The following is a 25,571-nucleotide window of genomic DNA, read 5'->3' as shown; positions in this document are numbered from 1 at the left end:
TTTGATGATACCTTTCTGCATTATAGATCGAAGTGCTAACATAAATATTTGTGCCGATACAGTTAGTGTAGTGGTACAACACATTGAAGGCTTGATATACAACAGAATTGGCATCGTTATAGAGACATTGTTACACCTTTTCATGAGAGGAAAGAGTCTACTGCGTATGGCATTTAGAGAAAACTGTAACCAATTATGTTCAGCCAATTATCCTAGTACACTCCGTGAACGAACAACAAGAGCTGATGAGGCAACAAATTGGTTCTCAGTGCTCAGTGCTCTTTCATCTCCATCCATAGCTCATTTATTTGAGATGTGATCTGACAAGATCTTACAGCACCTTGCATTACCAGTGATACGCGAGAAATTCAGGTGGCTAAAAGGATTTCACTGTTGGTATATTTTATTCCTTGTCAGCTATTATAACAAAAACATCCTTAACTGACCACCTTCTTCTCTCTGTTTTGGCCGGGGGATTGATGATAGCTTTTTCTGCATTAGCAAGACGGTAACCAATCACAATCTCTCTTCTTTGTCGCGCACGTAGGAGCACTTCGTAAAAACTCAACTCCTCACCCTCACAAAGGTAGAGATCTGCCCCTCTTATTTGCATCTCATTTCCCTGCAATGTCAAAAAGGTTTTTATTAGTCATGGACAACAATAATAACTGCAGCCTTAATATAGGTCGCAGAATACTAGCATGATAGGAAAGGATTTCATGCTTCAACATCTAGAGAAACATTGAATACTCTCAATTTTTAAAATTTTGAAGCAAGTGATATAACTGTCTCAAGTTTATAAAAATGAGGAATGTGTCCTAACTGACATTTACGGATGGAAGGTTTGATAACACAACTGAGAGTCAAATGTTGTGAAAGTTTCACATGGTACTTTATTTTTCTGATTCTGATTCTGCTTCAACTTGGATGTCAGATCCTTTTCAATTTCTTTTTAGGAAAGTATAAACTCTTTATAAGTGGAATATGCTAAAAGAGATGGATTCCAATCAACGCAGCGTAAAGGGTATTAAAGCCCTATTTTGGAAATCTACAGCAAAGTGACTCTTTCTTTCTAATTCCATGGCTAATATGGTTCGTTGGTTTGTTGTTCTGTTTCTAACATCAACGGAGAAAATGGAGTCCGGTATAGCTTGTACTCTTTTATTTTTCACTCTTGTATTTTGTTTTTGTTTTTTCTTTTCTATTTTGATATGTTTAAAGATATATGTATAGTGTCATGTTACTTGAGTTGTTAGCTTTCCCTAATAAACGGAGTGTTGGATCTCCTATAATAACCCGGATGTACATAATCCCTAAAAGCTCACTGTCTGCATACTGGATGCTAAGTTGCTCGGACACAGGTGCGGATCTAGAGGTCGGATCCTTCAAGATGCAAATTTTAAGATTCGGGAATACGGATCCTAGAACGGATACGGGTGCGGGGATGCGGCTGAAAATAATTCAAAAAAATAAATATATCCAAATTATGAGAAATTTGTGGAATACTTACGTATAGCTTGTAAAGTGTCAATTCTTTTTTTAATTCTCAAGTTGTAGATAAGTAAATGATTGATTTCCTAGATAAGGTCATGCTATTTTCTTCAAATTTACCCTAATTTTGGTTCTGATTTCGGGAATCAAATTATATCTCGTCTCAAGTTTTTTCGTCCGTCATGGTCAAAATACCCAAAATTATTTGACCAGATCCGGTACAGATCCCATACCCACACCCATACTAGTGTCGTGCCAACACGAGTGCGACACCTAAACTGCCGTGCCGGAGCAACTTAGACTGTGTACTGGGGCAGAATGTGGCTCCTCTAATACTTGACAGAGAAAATCAAGAAACCCAGTAAGCATGACTCATGCCAGTTGCCTCACCTCTTCAGCGAAAAGTTCTTCCAAAACATCATTTATTTGACGGTCCTCTGCCACCATGGCCAATGCCATGCTAACAAGCTCATTTGACAAAACATAGTCACTTATCTTTGACATAGACAAGAGGTTTTTAGTCCTTGGGTCCAAAATTTCACTGATTATAACTGACTTATCTGAAGCCTGCTGCATCTCCTCTCTCCAGGAGCCTTGGGAGGAGCTACCCCTGTGAATTTTGGAAGCCATAGCTTCTCTATATGGAAGGCGTTTTGCCTGCGAAACCAGAAAAAAGATTTCTGAGTGCAAGATCTGATGTCGCAGCTTTAACAAGATAATACAAAAACATTGCCATTTTACTGGAACAGAAATCATGCATCGAAATGAAACTCAATGGGGCAGATGACTTGATTCTTCCTTGAGAAATCTTATATCTTTGCAGTTAAATTTGGAAAAATTTCTAATTGTTCAATGGGTAAGAGGACTTGTACTTCCATTCCTGATCCTGCCAATAGTGTCCTTCATTGAGTAAAGTATATTGGGGTCCAAGGTTACTTATCAAGAGCAAACTACCGGTTCTGTTGAGGGAAGACACCAAAATTTGCACATGAATGTAGTAATACTGCTGGAAGAACCCATGCCAGAAAGGAAATAATGCAGGTGGTTGATGACAAAGACTGACAAATCAGTCATGAATTATGAGGCAATCTGATCGGCTAGACATGGGGGACAGGGAAAAAGAAAACAGAACCTGGTTGAACCTGGAAACTTGAAATATACTACACATAAAATTTTAAAAAGGTGTAATTTTCCACTTGGTTGGCAATGAGAGGAGCCATACTGAGCTGAAAATTTGAGAAAAAAGCAGATTATATGTCAGCTGGCTCTTCATGTGCAAATGTCCAGGTGAAGATGTGGACAACCTACCCCTACATTTGTTCGTGGCAATTCGCTTATGGTGTGAGATTTCGAATTAGGTTTGGGACGCAATGATGACGCCCCGCACAGTGAAGGAGTTACTCTCCAGCTGGAAATTCACAAGGAAATTTTTTTGAAGAGCTTGGTATGTTGCTCCACTAGCACTCATATGGGTCCTGTGAACGGAAGGAAATAGGAGATCTTTTGGTGGGATAGAGAAAAAGTTTTTAACGGGATAGAGAACAACTACGTACATTTGAGGAATAGCCCCTCATCCCTAGTTTATTTTTGGTGTACTCATGAGGTTACAGGGTGTATAGTAGACTGGATGTCATTCGGAGAGAATCATATTATGTCATATACTAAACGACATGAAACAACATGGATCTATTTTTTTGTGAAAATCATTGTACAGGATTTCTACCTCTTTCTCTTCTTATGTCAGATTAGAAATTCTACATGGAGTCCTCCTTATTTCCTTTTCTGTGCCTAGTTAGATTAGCACTAGGATCAAATGTAAATAGTGAAAACTTCTAGCAAGAAGAAAAGGCTTTTTGTATTTCTATGATGATTGCTACATCCCATGAACAAGGGAATTTATATAAAGTTCCCACTCATAACTTTTTCTTTGATGAAGTGTCGTGCAATTTCAACACGTCATACTGGATTGGATAATGAGTTATACTGATGGTAGCCTTGTTGTCACAGTATAAGGAAAGTTTTCCCTTTCTTGACAGTCTCAATTCCTCTAGTAACTTTTGCAACCAAAGAAGTTCACAAACACCCTGGGTCATAGATCTACTATGCTCTCGCACTTGATATAGCAACTACACTTTGCTTCTTGAATTAAGTAAGTTCCCTCCAACGAGTGTACAGTAACCGAATGTAAATCTTCTGTCATCTAGAGATCCAGCTCAATCAACATCTATATACGCTTCTACTTGGAGGTGATCAAGTTTGGAGAAAAGTAGACCTTTGCAACTTCAGATACCGTAAAATGTAAAAGACAACTTGCATATGAGGATCTCGGGGATCATGCATTAACTGACCTATCAAGCTGACTGAATAGGTTATATCTGGTCTAGTGTGGAAAAAATGAATAAGTCTTCCAACCAACCTCTGATATCTCTCCTAATCAACAGACTCTCCAACTCATGTTTGTAACTTGTGATTGTTTTCAAAAGGCGATTCTGCTAGTTTGCAATTTGTAACTTGCCGAGGGTCTATCGAAAACGTCTCTACCTTCTCTACCTACACAAGGTAGGAGTAAAGTTTGCATACACACTACCCTCCCCTGACTCCACTTGTGGGATTTCATTGGGCATGTTGTTGTTGAGAAATAAAGATTCCCTTTTTTGATCTGGCAACCTCAATTCCTAAGAAATACTGCAATTTTCCAAGATCCTTGATCTCAAATTCCTGTGCCAACAACTTCTTCAATCGGACACTCCTTGTTGTCATCTCCTGTCATTGCTATGTCATCAACATAAACTATGAGAAGAGTGACTTTATTGCTTTGATGTCTTATGAAGAGAGTACGATCGGCATTGGTTTGTTGGAAACTAAAGGATGTCATTGCTTTGCAGAACCTGTTAACTCAAGCTCTAAGGGATTGCTTCAATTCGTATAGGGCTTTATTCAGTCTGCACACCTTTCCTTGACTCTGTTCAATATCAAATCTAGGAGGAATCTCCATACACACCTCTTCTTCATAAGTCTGAGTAAATCTCTTAGCCACCAATCTTGCTTTGAATTTTTTAATTGAGCCATCAACTTTGTGTTTCATAGTGAAGACCCATTTGCAACCAACAAACTTATTATCCGGTGATGAAGTGACAAATTCCAAAGTCTTATTTTTCGACAAGGCCTTAATTTCTTCAATCATAGCTTGCTACCATTTAGGATCTACAAAAGCTTCTCTCCTATTCTAGGAATAGACACAAAAAAAAAAACAAGGCAAAGGCTTTATAGGAGGGAGACAGGGAATTAAAGAAACAAAATTACACAAATGATGTTTGGTACAAGATCTGACTCTTTTTTTGTAAGAAATAGAGAAATCTAACTTACTAAGAAATGTAGATAACTCACCAGTAAAAAAGGGTTCAGCTTTGGCAAATTGCATGATGGCTTCTTCTGCTCTATTTTTCCTTGAGTCAGTTCTCAAATCAAGTCTATCCAAACGCCCAATAGTCTCCCTAAATTCTTTCTCCAATTTCACTTTCCTCGTATGGTAGTGGTAGTGGTTTCAACAGTAGAACTTGGAAAAATCATCTCTTCCTCCTTATACTTCTTTCTCCCCCCCACCCCCACCCAAGAAATGATGGTGTAATTCTAAAGAGGGTTCAACTTCTCGAAAGGTAACAACCATGGTGATAAAAGATCTCCTGGAGGGAGGATGATTAAATTTGTACTCTTTTTGTGTTGGAGAATATCCAATAAAGACATTTAAGAGCTCTAGGATCAAGTTTTCCAGAGTTCCTAGTGTGAACAACAAAGCAGACACACCCAAATACCTTCAGAGGAACAATATAATCATTCTTACCCTTTAAGTGGCATTCCATTGATGAGATAGGCAGCTTCTAGAATGCCAACCCCCATAAGGATTTGATAGATTCATGGTAAACATAAGATATCTTGCCACTTCTAATAAATTTCTATTTTTTCTTTCGCAACCCCATTTTGTGCAACTAGTACGATTTGACGGATTATCTCATAATACTCCAAATAAGCAGCAAAAATTTTATCCATGTATTCTATGGTATTGTCAAATCACAAGATTTTTATCTTAGCCTCAAATTGAGTACAAATTATCTTATAAAATGATTGAAAGCAGGAGAAAACTTCACTTTTGGTCTTTAACAAATATCCCCAAGTCATCCTAGTGCAACAATCAATAAAAGTAACAAATTGTTGACTACCAAACAGAGAAACTATTTGAATAGGACCCTGTACATCAGAATGAATAGTTGAAAAAGGAATTGTACTTTTATTATCACTCAAAGGAGAATAGTTTCTAGTATGCTTGGCATCTTGACAAGCATCACAAAGACAAAGATTCAAACTCGATTTTGAAAAATAAACTTAGGATAAGGATATAACTTCTTTAAAACAAAAAAATAATAGGTGCCCCAACCGTCTATGCCGCCGTATTATTTTTTGTTTGATATCCTTATTTCCTCCAAAATGGCTTGACCAAGAGTCTCGAGTTCCATCAGTCAAATTTAAGTTATCATACAATCCACCACGGTCAATCCTCTTCCTTCTTTGAAGATCCTGAAAAACACAATGATAGGAAAGAACTCGACACTATAGTTTAGTTTTTGGTGATGGTTCTACCAGGAAACTCAGGTACATGGAGAATGGCTGATAATGCAATAACAGGTGTACAGACAATAGAACTTGTTCCAGAGACAGGAGTTAAGTAGCCATTGGCTATTCTGACAAAATCCTTTTTGGGATTAGGAGAGTAGTTTTGAAAGCCTTGAGAGGAGCCTGTCATATGTCTATTCGCACCAGAATCAATAATCCAAGAATTAATGCGAACATTAAAGGCAATACCTGACTGCACATAATTGGAAGTGACAACATTAGAAGAGTCAATTTTGTTCAAGAGACGGCAAAGATGCCGAACTTCATCTAAAGACAGTTTCTCCAAAAGCAGTTTACTTGGATGTCTCCACATTTTCTGCAATATTAGCCTGACCTTTTACCAGAGCTACACGATTTCCCCCACAACTTCTAGTTGGTCTACCATGTAGTTTCCAGCATGTTTCCTTTGTATGGCTTGGCTTTCCACAATAATCAAAGTGTAGGTGATCTTTATTATAGGTGGTTGCCCTTGGTTGCTCCAGAAACACAACTAACCCAAACTTCTCAGTTAGTCTTGAATAAAACATTGACCACTCGTCGACTATCTTCTTGTTAAACATAAGAATATGCATCCTCCCGAGAAGGAAAAGGAATTTTACAAGAACTTGAACCCTGATCTGATCATACTCTTGATCCAAACCGTCCAGAAAATCATGGACACTTTCCTTTTTAATCAATTTTTGAAAGAGAACTTCATCTTTGATACAATTTGCTTGGAGATCTTGATAGCAGTCAATCTACTGTCATAACCCACTTAACTCGAAATAGTAATCAGTGATAGTCAACTCACCTTGCTTAGTGGCATGAATTTTATTTTGAATCTCAAAGATCTAGGCATCATTTCCCTTACGAGAGTAAGTGCGCCTAGTTGAATTCTACATTCTTTCAGTAGTATCAAGCAATAAATATTTCTTAGAGGTCGTTTGGTAGAGTGTGTTAGAGAAAATAATGCATGCATTAGCTTTGTGTATTAGTAATGTTTTGTTTGGTACACTTTTTCAACCTATGTATAATTAATACAAGCATTAGTTATACACTCTATTTGGTATTATCCTATTTATAACTAATGCATAGAAAACCATGGCATTAGCAATACAAAGGCTATTAATGCATGCATTAGCATGGTTAAAGACAAAATTATCCTTAAAGTTCTTTAAGTTAAAGAATATGGAGGGCATTTTTGTAAACAACTAAATTTCTTAAGGGGTTGTTTGGTAGGGTGCATAAGAATAATGGTGAATAGAGTGTATTAGTAATGCTGGTATTAGTTATGCTTGCATTAGTTATGCAAGTATTAGTTATGCTGACATATTTCTTATCCATTGTTTGGTTTGATGTATTAAAGTATTGCACAATTTCTAAAAGAATTGTTTGTTTACAAAAATGCTCTCAAAACTAGTCCACACTCTAACTTTTTTAAAAGAAACATATGTTGAGAAATGTTTTTATATGAAAAAGTTTAAAAAAATTATTTTATTTGTCTACCTATATTGTAAAATAAAATTAAATATTTATTTATAAAAAAGAAAATATGCTAAGTATTTATTTATTTACTAGGGATATAATTTTATTTCTCACTATTTGGATTATTTTGAACTTGCATTAATATACTAACTAGCATATTTTAATCAAGCATAAATTTTGAAGGACAATTTTGTCTTTAACTAAGCTAATGCATGCATTAAAACCCATTGCATTGTTAATACCATTGTTTTCTATGCATTAGTTATGCATAGGATAATACCAAATAGGATGTATAACTAATGCCTGCATAACTAATGCATAGATTCAAAATGTCTACCAAACATTGTATTATTAATACACAAAGCTAATGCATGCATTAGCTTATCTAATGCATGCATTAGCTTATCTAATGCATCATACCAAACGACCCCTAAAAGTTATGCAATGCATTTTAATTTTTAATACACCACACCAAACAATGCATAAGAAATAATCTCTGTATAACTAATGCTTGCATTACTAACCTCTGCATTACTATTACACCTTATTTAGCATTATTCTTATACGCCCTACCAAACGACACCTTAGAGATTTGGGCTCTTCTCACCTCGTCCCCCGGTCCCTCCCCCCCCCCATCCACCCACACACACACAATGCCAAGGACTGGACATCTGGAGCGCGAGCAATATAATATAACGGCCCAACATCAGGTTGGGATGGGTCCTGCTGTGATAACATGAAGATCTTTAGCAAGAAGAGATTTCTGTGATGATTGCTACATTCCATGAACAAGGAAATTTATACAAAGATCCTATTACTAATTAATGAAACTAAATAAATCAGCACAATTAGTATACAATCAATACACCTATCAAATTCCTAAAATCAAACTACCAAATAAAATAAAATCTTCCTAAAAGTACAACCAATCAACAAATAGTTGTGACATGTATTGTTACACTAGAGGATTCTTTTATAAGCTTCATCGATGAAAAGTGTTGGGCATGTCTAACACTCGCTTAGGATTTGAGGAGATAAGGTTCCATATTCCCCTCCTTTATGTATTTATTTTTGGATTTTAATATACAAGGTAGGGGCCAATACCAAATCCCCAGCACCACAGGCCAGGATAGCCAATTGGTGAATTTGGCTTTACATAAAACAAAACAACAAAACATGAGACATTAATAGAAGTAAAGGGGCACAAAATAACATAAATGTGGCACTGGAAAAGATATAAAATAACCCTTCCACAAAGCACCTGAATGTCTCGTATTAACAGTAATGTGGCAAGTGATCTGGAATCTGCCTGAATTGCGGAATCTTCCACTGACTCATCAGCCAAAATTAAGATCTACACAACAACAAAAAATAAGAATAGTGGAAACTTAGAAGGGAAGACAAAATATTCACAGAAGAGATAAGATAAGAACAGCAATACAAGTTATAAAAAACACAATATGAGCAGGAACACCAGCAACCCCACCCAACTTCCCACCCATTCTAGCAGAAGAGAGTAAAGGATCCAATCCTTCTGAGTGTCGTTAACATCAGCACACAATCACTTCATTCTACCTAAACTGCATCTTTGTGCATAGTTAGCGAATCTTACTCACCGAGCCAAATGATTCTAAGGGAAGACTTTCTAGATGTCGCCGTATCACAGCATTACCCTCGCGGTTTACCAGTATTATGTTTGCCAGCCGGCTAATATCTAGGCCACCATCTGTTAGCTTCTTTTCTCTTTCCTTCTCGCAAACTTCATTGAACATCCACAACTCTGACCCATGCGCTAAGAAGGCATCCAATACCTAGAATGAACAGCTGAGGTTGTTGGAGTTACTGAGCATCATTTTAAAGATTTTAAATACTTTGTTTTTTTTTCTTGGCTTCTTTCATCAGTCTCTGGAACTAAGATATGGAATGAGAAAATATTCAGATATTAGAAAACATGGAAGCAAATATACAGCCTGAAAGGAAGTAGGAAGATATGGAAAACAAGCGAGGGATCTCTACCGCCATAATCTATAGACAAATGCTTGCATGAGTAAGGAAAGTATACAGTTAGCTCCTCACAAGATTACCAGTATCATATCCTCCATATCTCGTCGCCAACCACAAAACAGAATCCGCTCTGTAGTCTTTGGAATAATTAAGTTCTTTGGCAAGTTTCCTCCCTGAACCTGCAGAATTCAGGTTAAATGAAAAGGATTAGGAGCTTTGATTCAAACTCACCACAATCATATCATCAATGTCTCGTCCCCATCCAGTAAGTAGGATCTTCTGTGGCTTTCTTGTTGGTCGGACAATGTGCATCAAAGATGCTTCTTTGACCTGAATAACCAAATTAATTAAACCTTAAAAAGTCTATTCATGCCATGTTCTGCTTGCTTGAATTCCATGCTTGGAATACCCTCTCAATTACAAAGCAGAAGAGGATTTCCTTCAAGTGATCCACTGAAACAATAAAGTTGTCGAGTTTTTCCTCTCAACTTTTAAGTAAGCTTTTTCATGATTATCATGAACCTAATAAAAGCTTTTTCTTGTATTCTGAGAGGTCGACATTGCTAATTTTTTTATCCAAGCTCAATTTTCTCTGCAGCACGAAAATTTCCAATCTAATTTAAGGTGGTCCAAAGTCATAACCTAGATTCTGTTGTGTTGATTAGCATGATTCAAGGAGATTTGATTTAGGAGTGTTGATTAGCATGATTTCAGGAGATTTGATTATATTTAGGAGATCTAATTTTATTTGATTTGATATGATAGCTGGATTGATTGTATAGATTTATTTTATTTTCCTAATTAGCATTAGGAGCTTTGTATAAATTCCCTTGCTCATGGGATGTAAATACACACAAAAACATAAGAAGCCTTTTCTTCTTCTCAAAATCTACATGGTATCAGATCCATTCCTGGCTTTTTGAGGTGAGTTATCTCCCTCGCAGCCCTAGGGTCCGTATTTATCAAAGAGGTAGAGGTCTGGTCAGTTTTATTTTTGGAATTTTCCTTTCTATTAGGGTCGTTGGAACATTCCGAGCCTATCCCTACCAGTTTTGATTTTTCCGTTCACTGGAGCTAAGGTTCGCTCGAGACAGATTTGGTTGCCAGCGAGGCAGATTATTTTTGAGCAATTTTCTTCAGATTTCTTTCTGATTGGCCAGCAATATGGAGACATTCAAGGAGACAATTTCTGGAAAAATCTTGTCTTCGGATGAAATTCAGCTTCTCCGCCACCTCCTAGCCAAACTTGACTCCGCTAATTTTGCCACATCCAACCATGTGCATTCAGGTATTGCCTTTACTACTCACCTTAATTCTTGGATTGTTGATTCTGGTGCAAATAGACACATGATAGGCTCTTCTAAAGGCATTCAAAATTATTCTCCGTGTTCCAAAGGAGATAATGTTAAAATAGCCAATGGTTCTTTAACACCTATCTCTAAAACAGATTCTGTTATTTGTACTTCTAATATTAAACTATCATCCGCGCTCCATGTCTTTGAGTTCCCTGTCAATCTTTTATTTGTTAGTGCCATCACCAAAGCTCTAAACTATAAAATCGAGTTCTTTCCCGATCATTGTATTTTTCAGGATCATCAAACAGGAAAAATTGGCCGTGGTAGATTGCGTGATGACTTGTATATATTAGATGGAATTCAAAACTCTGGTCAAGCTTTTTTTGGGGAAAGCAAGGATGGCAACCAAGAAATAATACAGTGGCATAGACGGTTAGGACACCCATCATTTTTTGTTTTGAAGAAGTTATATCTCGATTTATTTTCAAGGACTCGATTTGAATCTTTGTTTTGTGATGTGTGTGAATATATCAAGCATACTAGAAACTCTTATCCTGTGAGTGATAATAGAAGTACAACTCCGTTTATGACTATTTATTCTGATGTATGGGGTCCTACCCAAACTGTTTCTTTGTCTGGTAATCGAGGATTTGTTACTTTCATTGATTGGTCCACTAGGATGACTTGGTTATATTTGTTAAAAGACAAAAGTGAAGTTTTCTCTTGTTTTCAGTCATTTTATAAGATGATTTATACTCAGCTTGATGCCAAAATAAAAATTTTAAGAACTGACAATGGCAGCGAATACATGGATAAAAGATTTGGTACTTATTTGGAGTCCAATGGGGTAGTCCTTCAAACTAGTTGTCCTTACACTAGTGCACAACATGGGGTCGTTGAAAGAAAAAATATGTGTTAGAAGTAGCAAAATATCTTATCTTCACCATGCATCTACCAAAACCTTACTACCGGATGCTATTTTAGCAGTTGTCTATCTTATCAACAGAATGCCAATTAAACCCCTCAATTTTCAAAGTCCTCGGGAAGTTTTGTAACCTAACACAATTTTGGACCAACTTTGCCACCAATTTTGTGACTTCGTAATTATTTGATCCAATCATGTCTCTCGAAATTGATGCTTTTGATTCCAAAAACAGTGGAGTTGGAAATTCAGCCTTTATGATTACTTCTGAACCCCTACTTGGAAGTTCAAATTATTTATATTGGGCTTCGTCTGTGGAGTTGTGATGTAAAGGTCAAGGTGTTCAAGATCACTTAACCAAAAAGGCTAGTGAGGGAGATTAAAAGGCCAAAGCACAATGAGAAAAGATCGATGCCCAGTTATGTAGTATCTTGTGGTGATCTATTGATTCCAAGTTGATGCATTTGTTTCGTCTGTTCCAAGCATGTCATTTAGTTTGGGAAAGGCTCGTATTTTATACGCTAATGACATATCTTGTTTCTTCGATGTGATATCGCGAATGACAAATTTGAAAAAACGGGAATTGGATATGTCGACTTACTTGGGACAAGTACGGGCAGTCAGGGAGGAATTTGAGAAGTTGATGCCGTTGTTAAAAAGCATCAAGAGCAACGACAAAAGATGTTTCTAGTTCTTACACTCACTGGACTTCCTAATGACCTTGATTCAGTGCGTGACCAGATTTTGGCTAGTCCGACTGCCCCTACAGTTGATGAACTATTCTGTCGATTACTTCGCCATGCTGCAGCGCCTAGTCACATAGTGATCTCATCACAGACAGCTAGCTGACTCCTTGTTCTCGCATCCCAGACAGTGGAAAATCGGGTATCTCATATTATGGAGAATAGACGAGGAGTAGCTCGTTTTGGAAGGTCTCGACCCAGGTATTCTTATTGTAATAGACGTGGACACGCCCGTGAGGTGTGTTACTCCTTGCATGGTCAACCACCTAAAAATGCTCATATTGCTCAAACAGAGACGGCAAGTAACCAGAGGTTTTCTTTATCTGAAGGGAAATATAATGAGTTCTTTCAGTATCGAGCAAGTAAGCAAACACCTCCACAAGTAGCCTTTATTGCTCAGACTGATACTTCTGTTGCTGGTAATTCTTGCTTGTATTTCCCGGTCTACTACTCTTGGATCGTGGGTCATGGATTCAGACGCCTCTGATCATATTTATGGTAATAGGCCACTTTTGTCAAATATTGTTTATTCACTGTCTCTTCCCAGTGTTACTTTACCCAATGGAGTCCAAACAAAAGCAAAAGGAGTTGGACAAGCTAATCCATTATCCTCTGTCACTTTAGAGTCTGTTCTTTATGTCTCTGGTTATCCTTTTAATCTTGCATCGGTTAGTCGGTTGACTCGTGTCCTCCATTGTGGTATATACTTTATTTATGACTATTTTGTTATGTAGTACCGCAGTACGATACAGACGATTGGCACAGGGTGTGAATCACAAGGCCTTTACTACCTTGACTCACTCAATCCTTCCACAGCATGTCCAGTTATAGATTCTCCAGACCTAATTCATAAACGTTTAGGACATCCAAGTTTATCCAAGCTTCAAAAGATGGTGCCTAGTTTATCTAGTTTGTCTACATTAGATTGTGAGTCGTGTCAACTTAGAAAACATACCCGAGCCACTTTTTCGCATAATGTTGAGTCATGCAGAGTCTGTTTTTTCTTTAGTTCATTCTGATATATGGGTACTAGTAGAGTCAGTTCAACCTTATGGTTTCGTTATTTTGTTAGTTTCATCGATGATTACTCAAGATGTACTTGGATTTTCCTAATGAACATGTTCTGAGTTGTTTTCTACATTCCAAAGTTTTTGTGCTGAAATAAAAAATCAGTTTGGCATTTCTATTCGTATCTTTCATAGTGATAATGCCTTAGAATACTTATCCTCTCAATTTCAACAGTTTATGACTTCACAAGGAATTATTCATCAGACATTTTGTTCGTATACCCCTCAGCAGAATGGGGTAGCAGAGAGAAATAATACACCTTATTGAGACTGCTCGCACACTTCTAATTGAATCTCATGTTCCGCTGCATTTTTGGGGTGATGTAGTTCTAGATTAATCGAATGCCTTCATCTTCCATCCATAGTCAGATTCTGTATTTGGTATTATTTCCTCAGTCACCCTTATACTCTCTTCCCCCTCGTGTGTTTGGGAGCACATGTTTCGTTCATAACATAGCTCTGGAAAAAGATAAGTTAATTCCTCGTGCTCTCAAGTGTGTCTTCCTTAGTTATTCTCGAGTTCAAAAGGGATATCGTTGCTACTCACCTGATCTTCGTAGGTACTTTATGTCAGCCGATGTCACATTTTTTGAGTCTCGACCTTACTTCACCTATTCTGATCACCTTGATATATCAGAGGTCTTACCTATACCGACTTTTGAGAAGTTAACTATAACTCCTTCTACATCTTCCGCCATAGAAGTCTTACCCATACTGAGCATTGAGGAATCTAGTGTTGTTCCTCCCAGATCCCTGAACACAGGAACACCTCTTTTAGCTTATCATAGGTGTCTGCATCCAGCATCAGGCCCAATTGATTAACGTCCTGCACCTGACCCTGCTCCTACTGCAGATTTGTCTCCTCTTAGTCAACCAATTGCACTTCGGAAAGGTACACGGACCATACTTAATCCTAATCCCCATTACGTCGGATTAAGTTATCATCGTCTATCATCACCCCATTATGCGTTTGTATCTTCTTTGTCCTTTGTTTCCATCCCTAAGTCTACAGGTGAAGCATTGTCTCATCCAGGATGGTGACAAGCTATGATTGACGAGATGTCTGCTTTACATACTAGTGATACTTGGGAGCTTGTTCCTTTTCCTTCAGGTAAATCTAGTGTTGGTTGTCGTTGGGTTTATGCAGTCAAAAGTTGGTCCGGATGGCCAGGTTGATCGACTTAACGTCCCTCTTGTTGCCAAAGGATATACCAAAAGTTGGTCCGGATGACCCCTCTTTTTCTATCCATGGTTGTTGTTCCGTGTTCACCATTGGCCTCTCTATCAGTTGGACATTAAGAATGCTTTTCTTCACGGTGATCTTGAGGATGAAGTTTATATGGAGCAACCACCTTGTTTTGTTGTTAAGGGAAAGTCTAGTGGTCTTGTATGTCGCTTGCGCCGGTCACTTTATAGTCTAAAGCATTCTCCTCGAGCCTGGTTTGGTAAGTTCAGCACAGTTATTCAGGAGTTTGGCATGACTCATATGGTCTAAATATCTGTATTTATCTGGTGGTTTATGTTGATGATATTGTTATTACCGACAATGATCAGGATGGTATTACTAAGTTGAAGCAACATCTCTTTCAACACTTTAGACTAAATAGTTGCAGATTCCATAACGTGCAAATATCTGAAGGTATGTCAAAACCTAGGCAGATTAAAATATTTTCTAGGTATTGAAGTTGCTCAATCTAGCTCCGATATTGTGATCTCACAACGGAAGTATGCCTTAGACATTCTTGAGCAGATAGGAATGACAGGTTGTAGACCTGTGGACACTTTGATGGATCCAAATTCTAAATTAAATGATAGGTAATTGGCGACTGGTTGGTAAATTAAATTACCTCATAGTGACTAGACCTGACATTTCCTTTTCTGTGAATGTTGTAAGTCAGTTTATGGATTCTCCCTGTGATAGTCATTGGGATGCATTCATTCGCATTCTTCGGTATGTAAAGTCAGCTACATGCAAAGGGTTATTGTTTGAGGAACGAGGCCATGAGTAGATCGTTGGGTACTCAGATGCTGATTGGGCAGGAACACCTTTTGATAGACGTTCTACGTCTGGATATTGTGTTTTGGTTGGTGGTAATTTTGTGTCTTGGAAGAGCAAGAAATAGAATGTGGTTGCTCGGTCTAATGCAAAAGCAGAATATCGAGCAATGACTATGGCAACATGTGAACTAGCTTGGATCAAACAGTTGCTCAAGGAGTGGAAATTTGGTGAAATCAGCCAGATGGAACTTGTGCGTGGTAATCAAGCTGCCCTTCATATTGCGTCAAATCTAGTGTTCCATGAGAGAACTAAACACATTGAGATTGTCTATCACTTTGTCGGAGAAAAAATACTCTCAAGAGACATTGCTACAAAGTTTGTGACGTCAAATGATCAGCTCGCATCAAATGATCAGCTTGCAGATATTTTCACCAAGTCTCTCACTAGTCCTCGTATTAGTTACATATGTAACAAGCTCGGTGTTTATGATTTGAATGCACCGGCTTCAGGGGAGTTTTAGATAGTTATGAATAAATAATCTTAGTCTCATGTGTAGTAGGAGTAGAACATATATTATATATAGGGCTCATTGTATCATTGTTAATAAATCAATAGAATATTTTTCTCTCATGCGTTCTCACAGTCCGCACTAGAAATTTTGGGAAACTTGATCCTAGAGCTATAAAGTGTGTTTTTATTGGGTATTCTCCGACACATAAAGGTTATAAATATTATCATCCTCCCTCTAGGAGAGCTTTTGTTAGCATGGATATTATCTTTCGAGAATCTGAGCCCTATTTCAGTATTACCTCATCACCTCTTCAGGAGGGCAAGAGCAGTAAAGAGGAAGAGGTAATTCTACCTACTTCCACTACTGGACCTCTTGATGACATTGTCACAGGAGAAAGTGAAATTGGAGAAAGAATTCAGGGAGAGACTATTGGGCGTTCGGATAGGCCTAATTTGAAAACTTACTCAAGGAGAAATGGAGCAGAAGAAGCCATCATACAATCTACCGAAACTGAATCTTCTTCTACCGGTGATTTATCTACATTTCCTAATGAGTTAGATGCGCCTATTGCTCACAGCAAAGGAGTCAAATCTTGCACAATCAAATACCCTTTATCTAATTTTATCTCCTATAATTCTGTCTCCCTCCTATAAAGCCTTTGGCTAGTCTATTTCTTTTGTGTCTATTCCCCAGAATCGGAGGGAAGCTTTTGCAGATCTCAAATGGAAACAAGCTAGGATGAAGAAATGAAGGCCTTGTCAAAAAAATGAGACTTGGAAACTTGTCACTTCACCACCAGACAAGAAGTTGGTTGGCTGTAAATGGGTCTTCACTGTGAAGCACAAAGCTGATGACTCAATTGAATGATTCAAAGCAAGATTGGTTGCTAAGGGATTCACTCAGACTTATGAGTGGATTATCAAAAGACATTTGACCCTATTGCTAAGATGAACACTATTAGAATTCTTGTTTTATGCAGCTAATCTTGATAGGGACTTGCAACAATTTGATGGGAAGAAAGCATTTCTTCGTGTAAACTTAGAAGAAGAGGTGTATATGGAGATTCCTCTGGATTTGATATTGCATAGAGTCAAGGAAAGGTATGCAGATCGAAGAAAGCCTTGTACGGACTGAAGCAATCCCCTAGAGCGTGGTTTGACAGATTCAGCAAAGCAATAATCTCCTTCGGTTACCAACAAAGCAATGTTGATCACACCCTCTTCATAAGATATCAAACGGGTAAACTCACTCTTCTCATAGTTTATGTTGATGACATAGTAATAACCGGAGATGACAAAGAGAAGATGGCACGATTGAAGAACTTGTTGGCACATGAATTTGAGATCAAGGATCTAAGAAAATTGCAGTACTTCTTAGGAATTGAGGTTGCTAGATCCAAAAAAAGAGATCTTTATTTCTCAAAGGAAATATATTCTGGATCTCTTGAAAGAAACTGGTATGATAGGTTGCAGACCCGTAGAATCGCCCATTGAAAGCAATCACAAGTTACAAAGCGGAGTTGGAGAGTCCGTTGATAAGGAGAGATATCAGAGGTTGGCTAGAAGACTCATTTATCTCTCCCACACTAACCAAACATAGCCTATTCAGTTAGCCTGGTGAGTCAGTTCATGCATGATCCCCAAGATCCTCATATGCAAGATGTCTTCCACATTTTGCGGTATCTGAAGTTTGCTCCAAGGAAAGGCCTACTTTTCTCCAAACATGATCACCTCCAAATAGAAGCCTTTACGGACACAGATTGGGTTGGATCTCTAGATGACAGAAGATCAACATCCGATTATTGTACACTCGTAGGAGGAAACTTGATTACTTGGAGAAGCAAGAAGCTAAGTGTAGTTGCTAAATCAAGTGTGAAGGCAGAATATAGAGCTATGGCCTAGGGTGTTTGCGAACTGTTTTGGCTACAAAAGCTACTACAGGAATTGAGACCGTCTGAAAAAGAAAAACTTTCCTTGTACTGTGACAACAAGCTGCCATCAGTATAGCTCATAATCCAGTCCAGCATGACCAAACAAAGCATGTGGAAATCGATCACACTTCATCAAAGAAAAAGTTACAACTAGTGTGTTGAGTTTGTTTCATGTGCCATCGAAAAAACAGCTAGCTGATGTGTTTACCAAAGGTCTCAACAAGCGAACTTTCTATACTTTGAGTTGCAAGTTGGGCATGTGCGACATCTTTGCACCAACTTGAGTGGGAGTGTTGATTAGCATGATTCAAGGAGATTTGATTTATGAGTGTTGATTAGCATAATTTTACGAATAGCTGGATTGATTGTATGAATTTATTTTATTTCCTTAATTAATATTAGGAGCTTTGTATAAATTTCTCTGTTCATGGGATGTAAACAAACACAAAAATATAAGAAGCCTTTTCTTCTTCTCAAAATCTACACATTGACTATAAATAAACATAGAATGCAGTTCATCTCATCTAAATAGAAGTCAAGCAAAAGGTTCTCGACAGTCAACATATATCTAAATCTTAAGTTACACCAAAAGACCACCCTTTTTATTGATGAATACGCTATTCATTCACCTTTTTATCATCATTATAACTTGCAATTTGGGTTGATTACGTTTCAAGCAGAGAAACAAGCGAAGATAGTTAAATTAAGAACATAGTTATATTAAGAACAGGGTACGCACCATAGGCAGTGGTGCTGGAGCATATGAGTCATCATCCTCAGCAATAACAAGGACCTCATCTCCTTCTTGCAACAGATAGGAATCATCGGGATTCAGTATTATTTTTCCACCTGATGATGCCACCTTGATGCCACAAGGAATAGCATCAGGAAAACTGATTAGGACTTCTTCAAATTGCATACCATGAAATTGTGGCCATTTCTTGATGTAGAACTCGCAATTCTCAAATCCAAGGATGTCTTCCCATATCTGCCATTGCCAAGTCCATAGAGAAAAAAATTTGATTCATTGACACAGATAGTATTTCATCTCCCACTCAATTTAGTAGCTAGGTTTAAATTAGACATTAGTCACAAAGCAAATTTGATCATAGCTAAGAAGCTGACCTGTGCAAGGCCTGGCTGTCGAGCACATTGGATCATTAATCGCCCAATTACGTCATGAGCCACCACAGTTTCAACAAGATCTCCACCAACAAGTTTCACAAGAACCTCATTATCAAGATCACTGAGTTCAACCACTATGTGCCCCCGAAGACCTTCCTTTACTCCTGTCAGGCTTAAAACTGTCCTCAGAGCACGGGCATCACTCTACATTATAAATTTTTTATTAATACCTGCTACAACTTTCAATCCTGAAAATGAGTTACTAAAAATAGTTATTGCTCTGACCTGGTCAGCATTCCCATCTTCAGCAAGGACAACTATTGCACGAGCCTTAGAGACGGACACCTACTAAAGATTTATCTAGTGAGTTCAAAAAATTATTTAACTTACAAATTCTGGAAAACTACAGGAGCATTCTCTAAACAATCAAAGCATGAGAAAAGAAGTGGGCTCTTGATGAGAAGCTGTTTAAACTCAGAAGAGTGAAACACTAGCAAAATTTCAGGATAAAGCATTGAGAATCAGATCTCTAAAATAAAAATTACATTCTATACCAATGTAAAACAGGGAACAAAAGGTCTTTTAAGACATAATTTATGTTTGGAAACAAAACTTAATGCATACCTTTTTCAGGTCAGCCAGAATCAAGGGGCTTCCACTTCTACATATGACAGAAGTTCCTCTAAAATCAAACTCCATTTTAGCAATATCAAGTTCCATCTCTTCTTTGTCTCGCTCAGCCATGACTACAACTGTTCCACCCCCCAAACTCTCATTAGCTATTGCGAGTTGATTCAGCAATGATCCCTGGGTATACAGATGTACTCTTTGTGAACAAGGCCGGTACTTCTCTGAGGCACTTTATATTGTCCAGAATATACAGAGCTATTAAGAGATCTCCAGCAAATATCAGTAATACTCAGCTGCACTATGTAAATAAGTTTTTTGCAAGGCCAACTAATCAAAGTTAGATGATAGTTTTCAATTGTGTTCCAATTGCTTACATAATAATGACGACTGTTGTCCTGGTAATCTCGTTATTGTCATGGAGCATGGTCAATAATAGGGAAAGGACAATCAATAAAATTAATGTGGTTGTCTCCAATTGAAAGAAAAACAAGATTGACCAGGACAATAATTGGAGCAATAAAATTAATGTGGTTCTTCTGATTCTACTCCATTCACTTGAAAGTTATTATTATAGAAATAAAAGGAAAATTCAAACCTTTGGAGCTTCATCTCATTTTCTTGGAGTAATGAGAGGTGATATCTTAAGCAATTTAGAGAGGGCTTCTGAACAATGCAAAATAAGAAAACCCCTACTAGGTAGATTGTGATGCAGATCAGGTGCTAAAAACAGTTTGAGGACAGTTATCTAGGGAAAAGAAAAACTTATGAGCTTGTCAGAAAACAGACTAGTAAATTTACAAAACCCACCAGCTTATCACTCCAACCAAGTATAAGTGTGTGATTCTGCTCAACTACTTCACTTCTTCCCTTCCTGAGTGAGTCAAATTTCTCTGAGATTGCATCAGAAACTAGTCCAAGCATCATGGCAAATATCAGCATTCCACCGAAACTAACAGAAACTGACACTAGACGAGGACCAATGCCCTCAGAATTAGTATGATTTCCTGAATTTGCAACATATGTCCATGATAACCAAAGGCAGTCTGCTATGCTATCATCTGTCACGCCAAAAAGTGCTAAGCCACCAAGAGAAATCAGGAGCAAAGTGGCAATTAACAAGGTTAGTGGTTTAGCATAAGGATGAAACGATAAGAATACATCCACCCGGTAAGCTAGCCGCTTGTTCAGAGATAATTCCTCCGTCGTATTGTCCAACTGTCTTCTAACGTTGGAGATATACTCCATATATTTAATAAAAACAAGAGGAAGGGACAACATCATGAGTGAGAGAATCAATGCCGTAATTTTTAAACTTGCACTGGAAATATTATGTTCTGGCGTTGAGTCAATAATGTCAATAGAATCTGAAATGTTGCAGTGTCTCAATCTGGCATTGAGCGTTGAAAACTCATCCTGAATAACAAGAAGGAAAAGAGAAACAAGTAGACAGTTAGGGGACTGATCCAGTAATATCTTCCATGTATGTCAGCCAAATTATACTTCTCAAATGCCCAGATTTATAGCATCAATATAATTGCACATGCGAAAAGTTACGAGAAAGTAAATTAAGCACACTTAAGTCAATTTATAACTGGAAAAGGTGAATGCTATACATTCGTACGGTTTCTTTTCATGGATAGTACTTGAGTTGGCCTTGGAGGATGATCTGGAAAGTAAGAGCTCCACCTAAAGTAGCCATTTCAAGAGTCTTGTTTGACACAAAGTAACTCACAATGAAGAGGCTACAGTGTGTGCAGCAGATGTAGCAAATGCAAGGAAGCAACTGAATAAGACAGTCATTTTTTTTACTCCATTGCCTAGTTATTTGGCCGATATGGAATTCCTAAACTTATATGGACTCCAATCAGTAATGCCTGTAAATTTGAGACAAATACTAAGCTGCTGAAAAAGGCAGAAGATAGAGAAAAGGCGCAAAGAAGCATGGAAAACAATCCAATGGTGTATACTGTGGACATTTGAGTAAAAAGAACTAGCAGGATATTTTAGGGGAGAAAAGATTAGGGGAGAAAAGACTGTATCTCTTATGTAAAGTTGAAATGTAGTTAAAATTTGCATATCTGGAGTAAAAGGAATATATAGCAAATGACATTGAAGATATCTTGGAATTAATGGAGTCCTTGCATAGGAGGAGGGCAACAGGAACTTTTGAAAATTTTTAGTCCCTTCTTAGCACTATTTGTCTAATAAGATTTACCATTTATTATCAAAAAATTGAATGCCAACTTAGATTCAAGTAGAATCATATCTAGTCTAAAGAATGGAAAATGGAAAATTGCGTGATTAGAGCTGAACTTTTGAACATGTTCAATTCCTACATTGTGGTTCCTTCCCCTTTCCTTCCTGGGGTTATTCTGGCAGTCCAATAAATAACAGACCACCCCTTCCGCCTCAAAAAATAATGATGGGGCTTGAAGTGTAAGGTCAAAATATCTATTTACGGTTGACCTTGGCCAGTATTGCCTTTGATTTTTGGGAAATAAGATTTACATATCTAGAAATCTTATAAGTAGGAGTAGTACAGACCAAATTTAGAAAAAGAAAAACTAAAATGCATAAAAGACGTTTAAGAAAACCGGAGTAGAGGAAAAACGTTTGAACTTTTCAAATAACAACAGTGAGGTACAAATGGAATCAACATGGTCATCGTAACTTTAGCCTTTGGAAGAAGTAGTAATTCTATGATCATTGTATCAACGTAGTATAACTTTCACACGAACTTGCTAACGTACTTACATACATACACACACAATTATATGCATGTCAGAAATCTTGATACTGGAAGTTACCTGCAAATCACTAACTTGATATTGCAAAGAAAAGTTTTTGTGCAGAAGAGATGTAAAGCACATCACCACCATCTGCACCCAAAATATATACCAAAATCGTAATTTACATACTCAACCCCAATTAAGGAAGCATTTATTTTGCAACAATGTTGAATTGTTTTTCCATATTTTACAAAAATGTAAAAAAGAACTCGGCAACATATTTTGTTTTATCAAAAAGAATTGGGAAAATTTTCTCGACCAAAAACCATTAGAGAAAAGGTTTACAGTTTCTTAATGGGTTTGGTTGAAAAAATAAAACAGGGAAAAAAATTCAAAAAGGAAATATCTCAACCTTTTTCTAAAACTAACGCCACCGAACTATTTTCTTTCTAGTACGCAGTTCAAACAAAACTATTCAAACGAAGAAGAAAAAACGGCAATCTTCTCCATAATAACAATAATCTTGTAAAAATTAGCCAATGTGGAGAGAGAGAGGTTACTGCAATAACGCACGCCATTCGCCAACGAACAAAGTCGGTATATTTCTTATGAGCCGACGTTGTCGTTTTGTTACCGGAGCTTGGACAGTCCTCCGACTGGATGAGAACGGCATCGTTTGAATTTCCGCCGATTTCATCTGTAGTAGCACCAGCAGAGTTCTGAATCCGGCGGCGGTGACTAATACGGCGTCGTAAAGTTCGGGGTACAGCCAGAGGCGAAGTAAAATTTGAAGAAGAATTCTGGAAGGAGGTCGTCGTTCGAGGGTAAGGAGAAAAGAATCTCCGGGCCGGACTTCGGGGAACGTTGAACGATTGTGAAGGGAAAAACCAGTCTCGGTTGCTCGTTGACGGCGACTCCGAGTTCAAGGTCATTTTGGTAATTGGAACCAAAAGTTACTGGGTTTTCAGTAGCCTAATATATTAGTCCTTGTGGTTTTCTTGACAATCGTGTTTTTGGGTTTTATTAGTCAAAACTTTGCGGGCGTTACGAATACAATTCTATTCAGAGGGAATATCTATTTTGTAAAGAGTTTTACTTTGTGGCTAAGTTATTTCCTACTATAAATAGAGGGTCTTACCCTATTGTAAATCATCCCAAAATTCAATAAGAATTTCCTCTCTTTCTCTGCAATATTGTTCTTCTTCTTTTATTGTTTCATTACACGTTATCAGCACGAGACTCTACCGTCTCAAGAAGCCTTTGGGAAGACTAAGATATAACTTTTCTCCTCTTTTTAACTATGACTGACATTATGAAAAGAAAGTTCGTTGCCCTTGAAATTTCGGGCAAGAACTATATGACATGGGTGTTGGATGCTGAAATCCATTTAGATGCAATGAGTCTTGGAGACGCCATTAAAGACAAAACTAAAGCATCCACCCAAGACTGTGCTAAGGCCTTGATTTTCTTGAGCCATCACCTTGATGAAGAGTTGAAAATAGAATATTTCACAGTCAAAGATCCACGTGTTTTGTGGAATAGCTTAAAGGAAAGATATGACAACTCAAAATTGGTCACTCTTCCACAAGCACGATATGATTGGGCTCATCTGAGGCTCCAAGACTTTAAGTTTATTTCAGAATATAATTCTGCGATGTTCAGAATTACTTCTAAATTGAAACTCTGTGGAGATACTATCTATGATACAACAACAACAACAACGACCCAGTATAATCCCACAAGTGGGGTCTGGGGAGGGTAATATGTACGCAGACCTTACCCCTACCCCGAAGGGTAGAGAGGCTGTTTCCAGGAGACCCTCGGCTCAAAAAGCAATAGGAGATGATATATTAGTACCATAAAAATGCGTATTAAAAATAACAACAATATATAAGAGAAAGGAGATACTATCTATGATATGCTTGAAAAAACGTTTACAACGATTCATGCCTCCAATATGGTCCTGCAATAGCAGTACATAGAGAAAGGTTTCAAAAAGTACTCTAAGTAGATTTCTCTTCTCCTTGTGGCTGAACGAAAAAATGACTTGCTCATGAGAAATCACGAAAATCAACCCACTGGGTCTACACCATTGCCTGAAGTGGATGGGGTGTATTCCCATTATGCTAAGCGTGGAAAAGGTCGTGGCCCTATTCGTGGTCGTGGTCGTGGTCATGGTCGTGGCCGTAGACAAGGAAGAAATTTTCCTGGTGTTAATCACCCTCCAAAGAGAAATAACCACCAAAAGTGGAAAAGGGCATTGGGCAAATATTTGTCGTGTACCAAGACATTTGGTTGAGTTTTATCAAGCATCTCTAAAGAATAAATGCCCTAAAGCTAATTTTGTCTATGACAATAAATTTGACATCACCCACTTAGATATGGCAGACTTCTTTGAGCGCCCTGATGGAAAAATAGACCACTTGATCGGTGATGGATCTGTGGTAAAAAAAGATTGAGTAGTTTGATTTTGCTTATTTGTATTAGCTAGTGAATAAACATCATGTAACCATAGTTTTTTACATGAGTAGTAGTCATTAGTATTATTTATTTTATAAAATAGTATAGCTCATAGAAAAAGCGTCATCTTAACTTTAGTAATGAATTTTCTGAAAATGTAGATGATGATTTCACAACTAGTGTTTATGTGTTCTAATATGATAACACTGTCAGATAATGGTATAAACTGAGATGTTTGCTTGCAATTAACGTGACTCATCGTTTTTTTAGTGTGACTTGTATAATGCAACTCTAAAGTCGCAGTATCAAAAAAACATTGTTACCATTACATTGTTGTGTAATTAAATAAGTAGGTAATTTGGTTTTATTAATACTTAATGCAATTTAAATAACTCATAGTAAATATTGTTTCAAATCGGAGTGTGCATGTGATCTTTGATACATGACATTATCATGTTTAACCGATAAAGTAATTATACTATGATTTATATATATTGTCTATATTTTAAAGAAATTTTAAATTTAATAGCAAT

General features: G+C 37.5%; 1 protein-coding gene across 6 annotated transcripts; it reads right to left on the bottom strand.

Moving 5' to 3' along the window:
* Positions 1-23,581, bottom strand: LOC104249859 (ion channel CASTOR-like). 6 transcript variants are annotated; one of them, XM_070150194.1, is made up of 13 exons: positions 23,139-23,580; positions 22,657-22,728; positions 20,657-21,262; positions 19,844-20,026; positions 19,505-19,564; positions 19,220-19,423; positions 19,016-19,082; positions 18,834-18,898; positions 9,708-9,806; positions 9,240-9,434; positions 8,885-8,977; positions 1,882-2,148; positions 69-622 (listed from the first exon to the last, which is right to left on the bottom strand). In XM_070150194.1, the coding sequence occupies exons 1-13, from the start codon at positions 23,508-23,510 to the stop codon at positions 404-406; spliced, it is 2,502 nt and encodes an 833-aa protein (XP_070006295.1). In that variant the 5' UTR covers positions 23,511-23,580; the 3' UTR covers positions 69-403. The 6 variants fall into 6 exon arrangements, with proteins under 6 accessions (XP_009804665.1, XP_009804668.1, XP_070006295.1 ...); XM_009806363.2 differs by having other exon boundaries at positions 1-622; positions 18,834-19,082; XM_009806368.2 differs by having other exon boundaries at positions 18,834-19,082; positions 23,152-23,251.
* Positions 23,582-25,571: the final 1,990 nt, after the last annotated feature.

This window comes from Nicotiana sylvestris, chromosome 6, assembly GCF_000393655.2.
Source record: "Nicotiana sylvestris chromosome 6, ASM39365v2, whole genome shotgun sequence".
Classification (NCBI taxonomy): domain Eukaryota; kingdom Viridiplantae; phylum Streptophyta; class Magnoliopsida; order Solanales; family Solanaceae; genus Nicotiana; species Nicotiana sylvestris.
This window is presented reverse-complemented; position numbering and strand designations above follow the sequence as displayed.

Bases quoted from the DNA above. Each gene is read 5' to 3' on its own strand.
- LOC104249859 (XM_009806363.2), bottom strand. From the start codon at position 23,510: ATGACCTTGAACTCGGAGTCGCCGTCAACGAGCAACCGAGACTGGTTT. The intron at 22,729-23,138 runs GTAACCTCTCTC...TTTTGGGTGCAG, and splicing joins GAATGGCGTGCGTTATTGCA to ATGGTGGTGATGTGCTTTAC. The intron at 21,263-22,656 runs GTAACTTCCAGT...CTTGTTATTCAG, and splicing joins ATCAAGTTAGTGATTTGCAG to GATGAGTTTTCAACGCTCAA.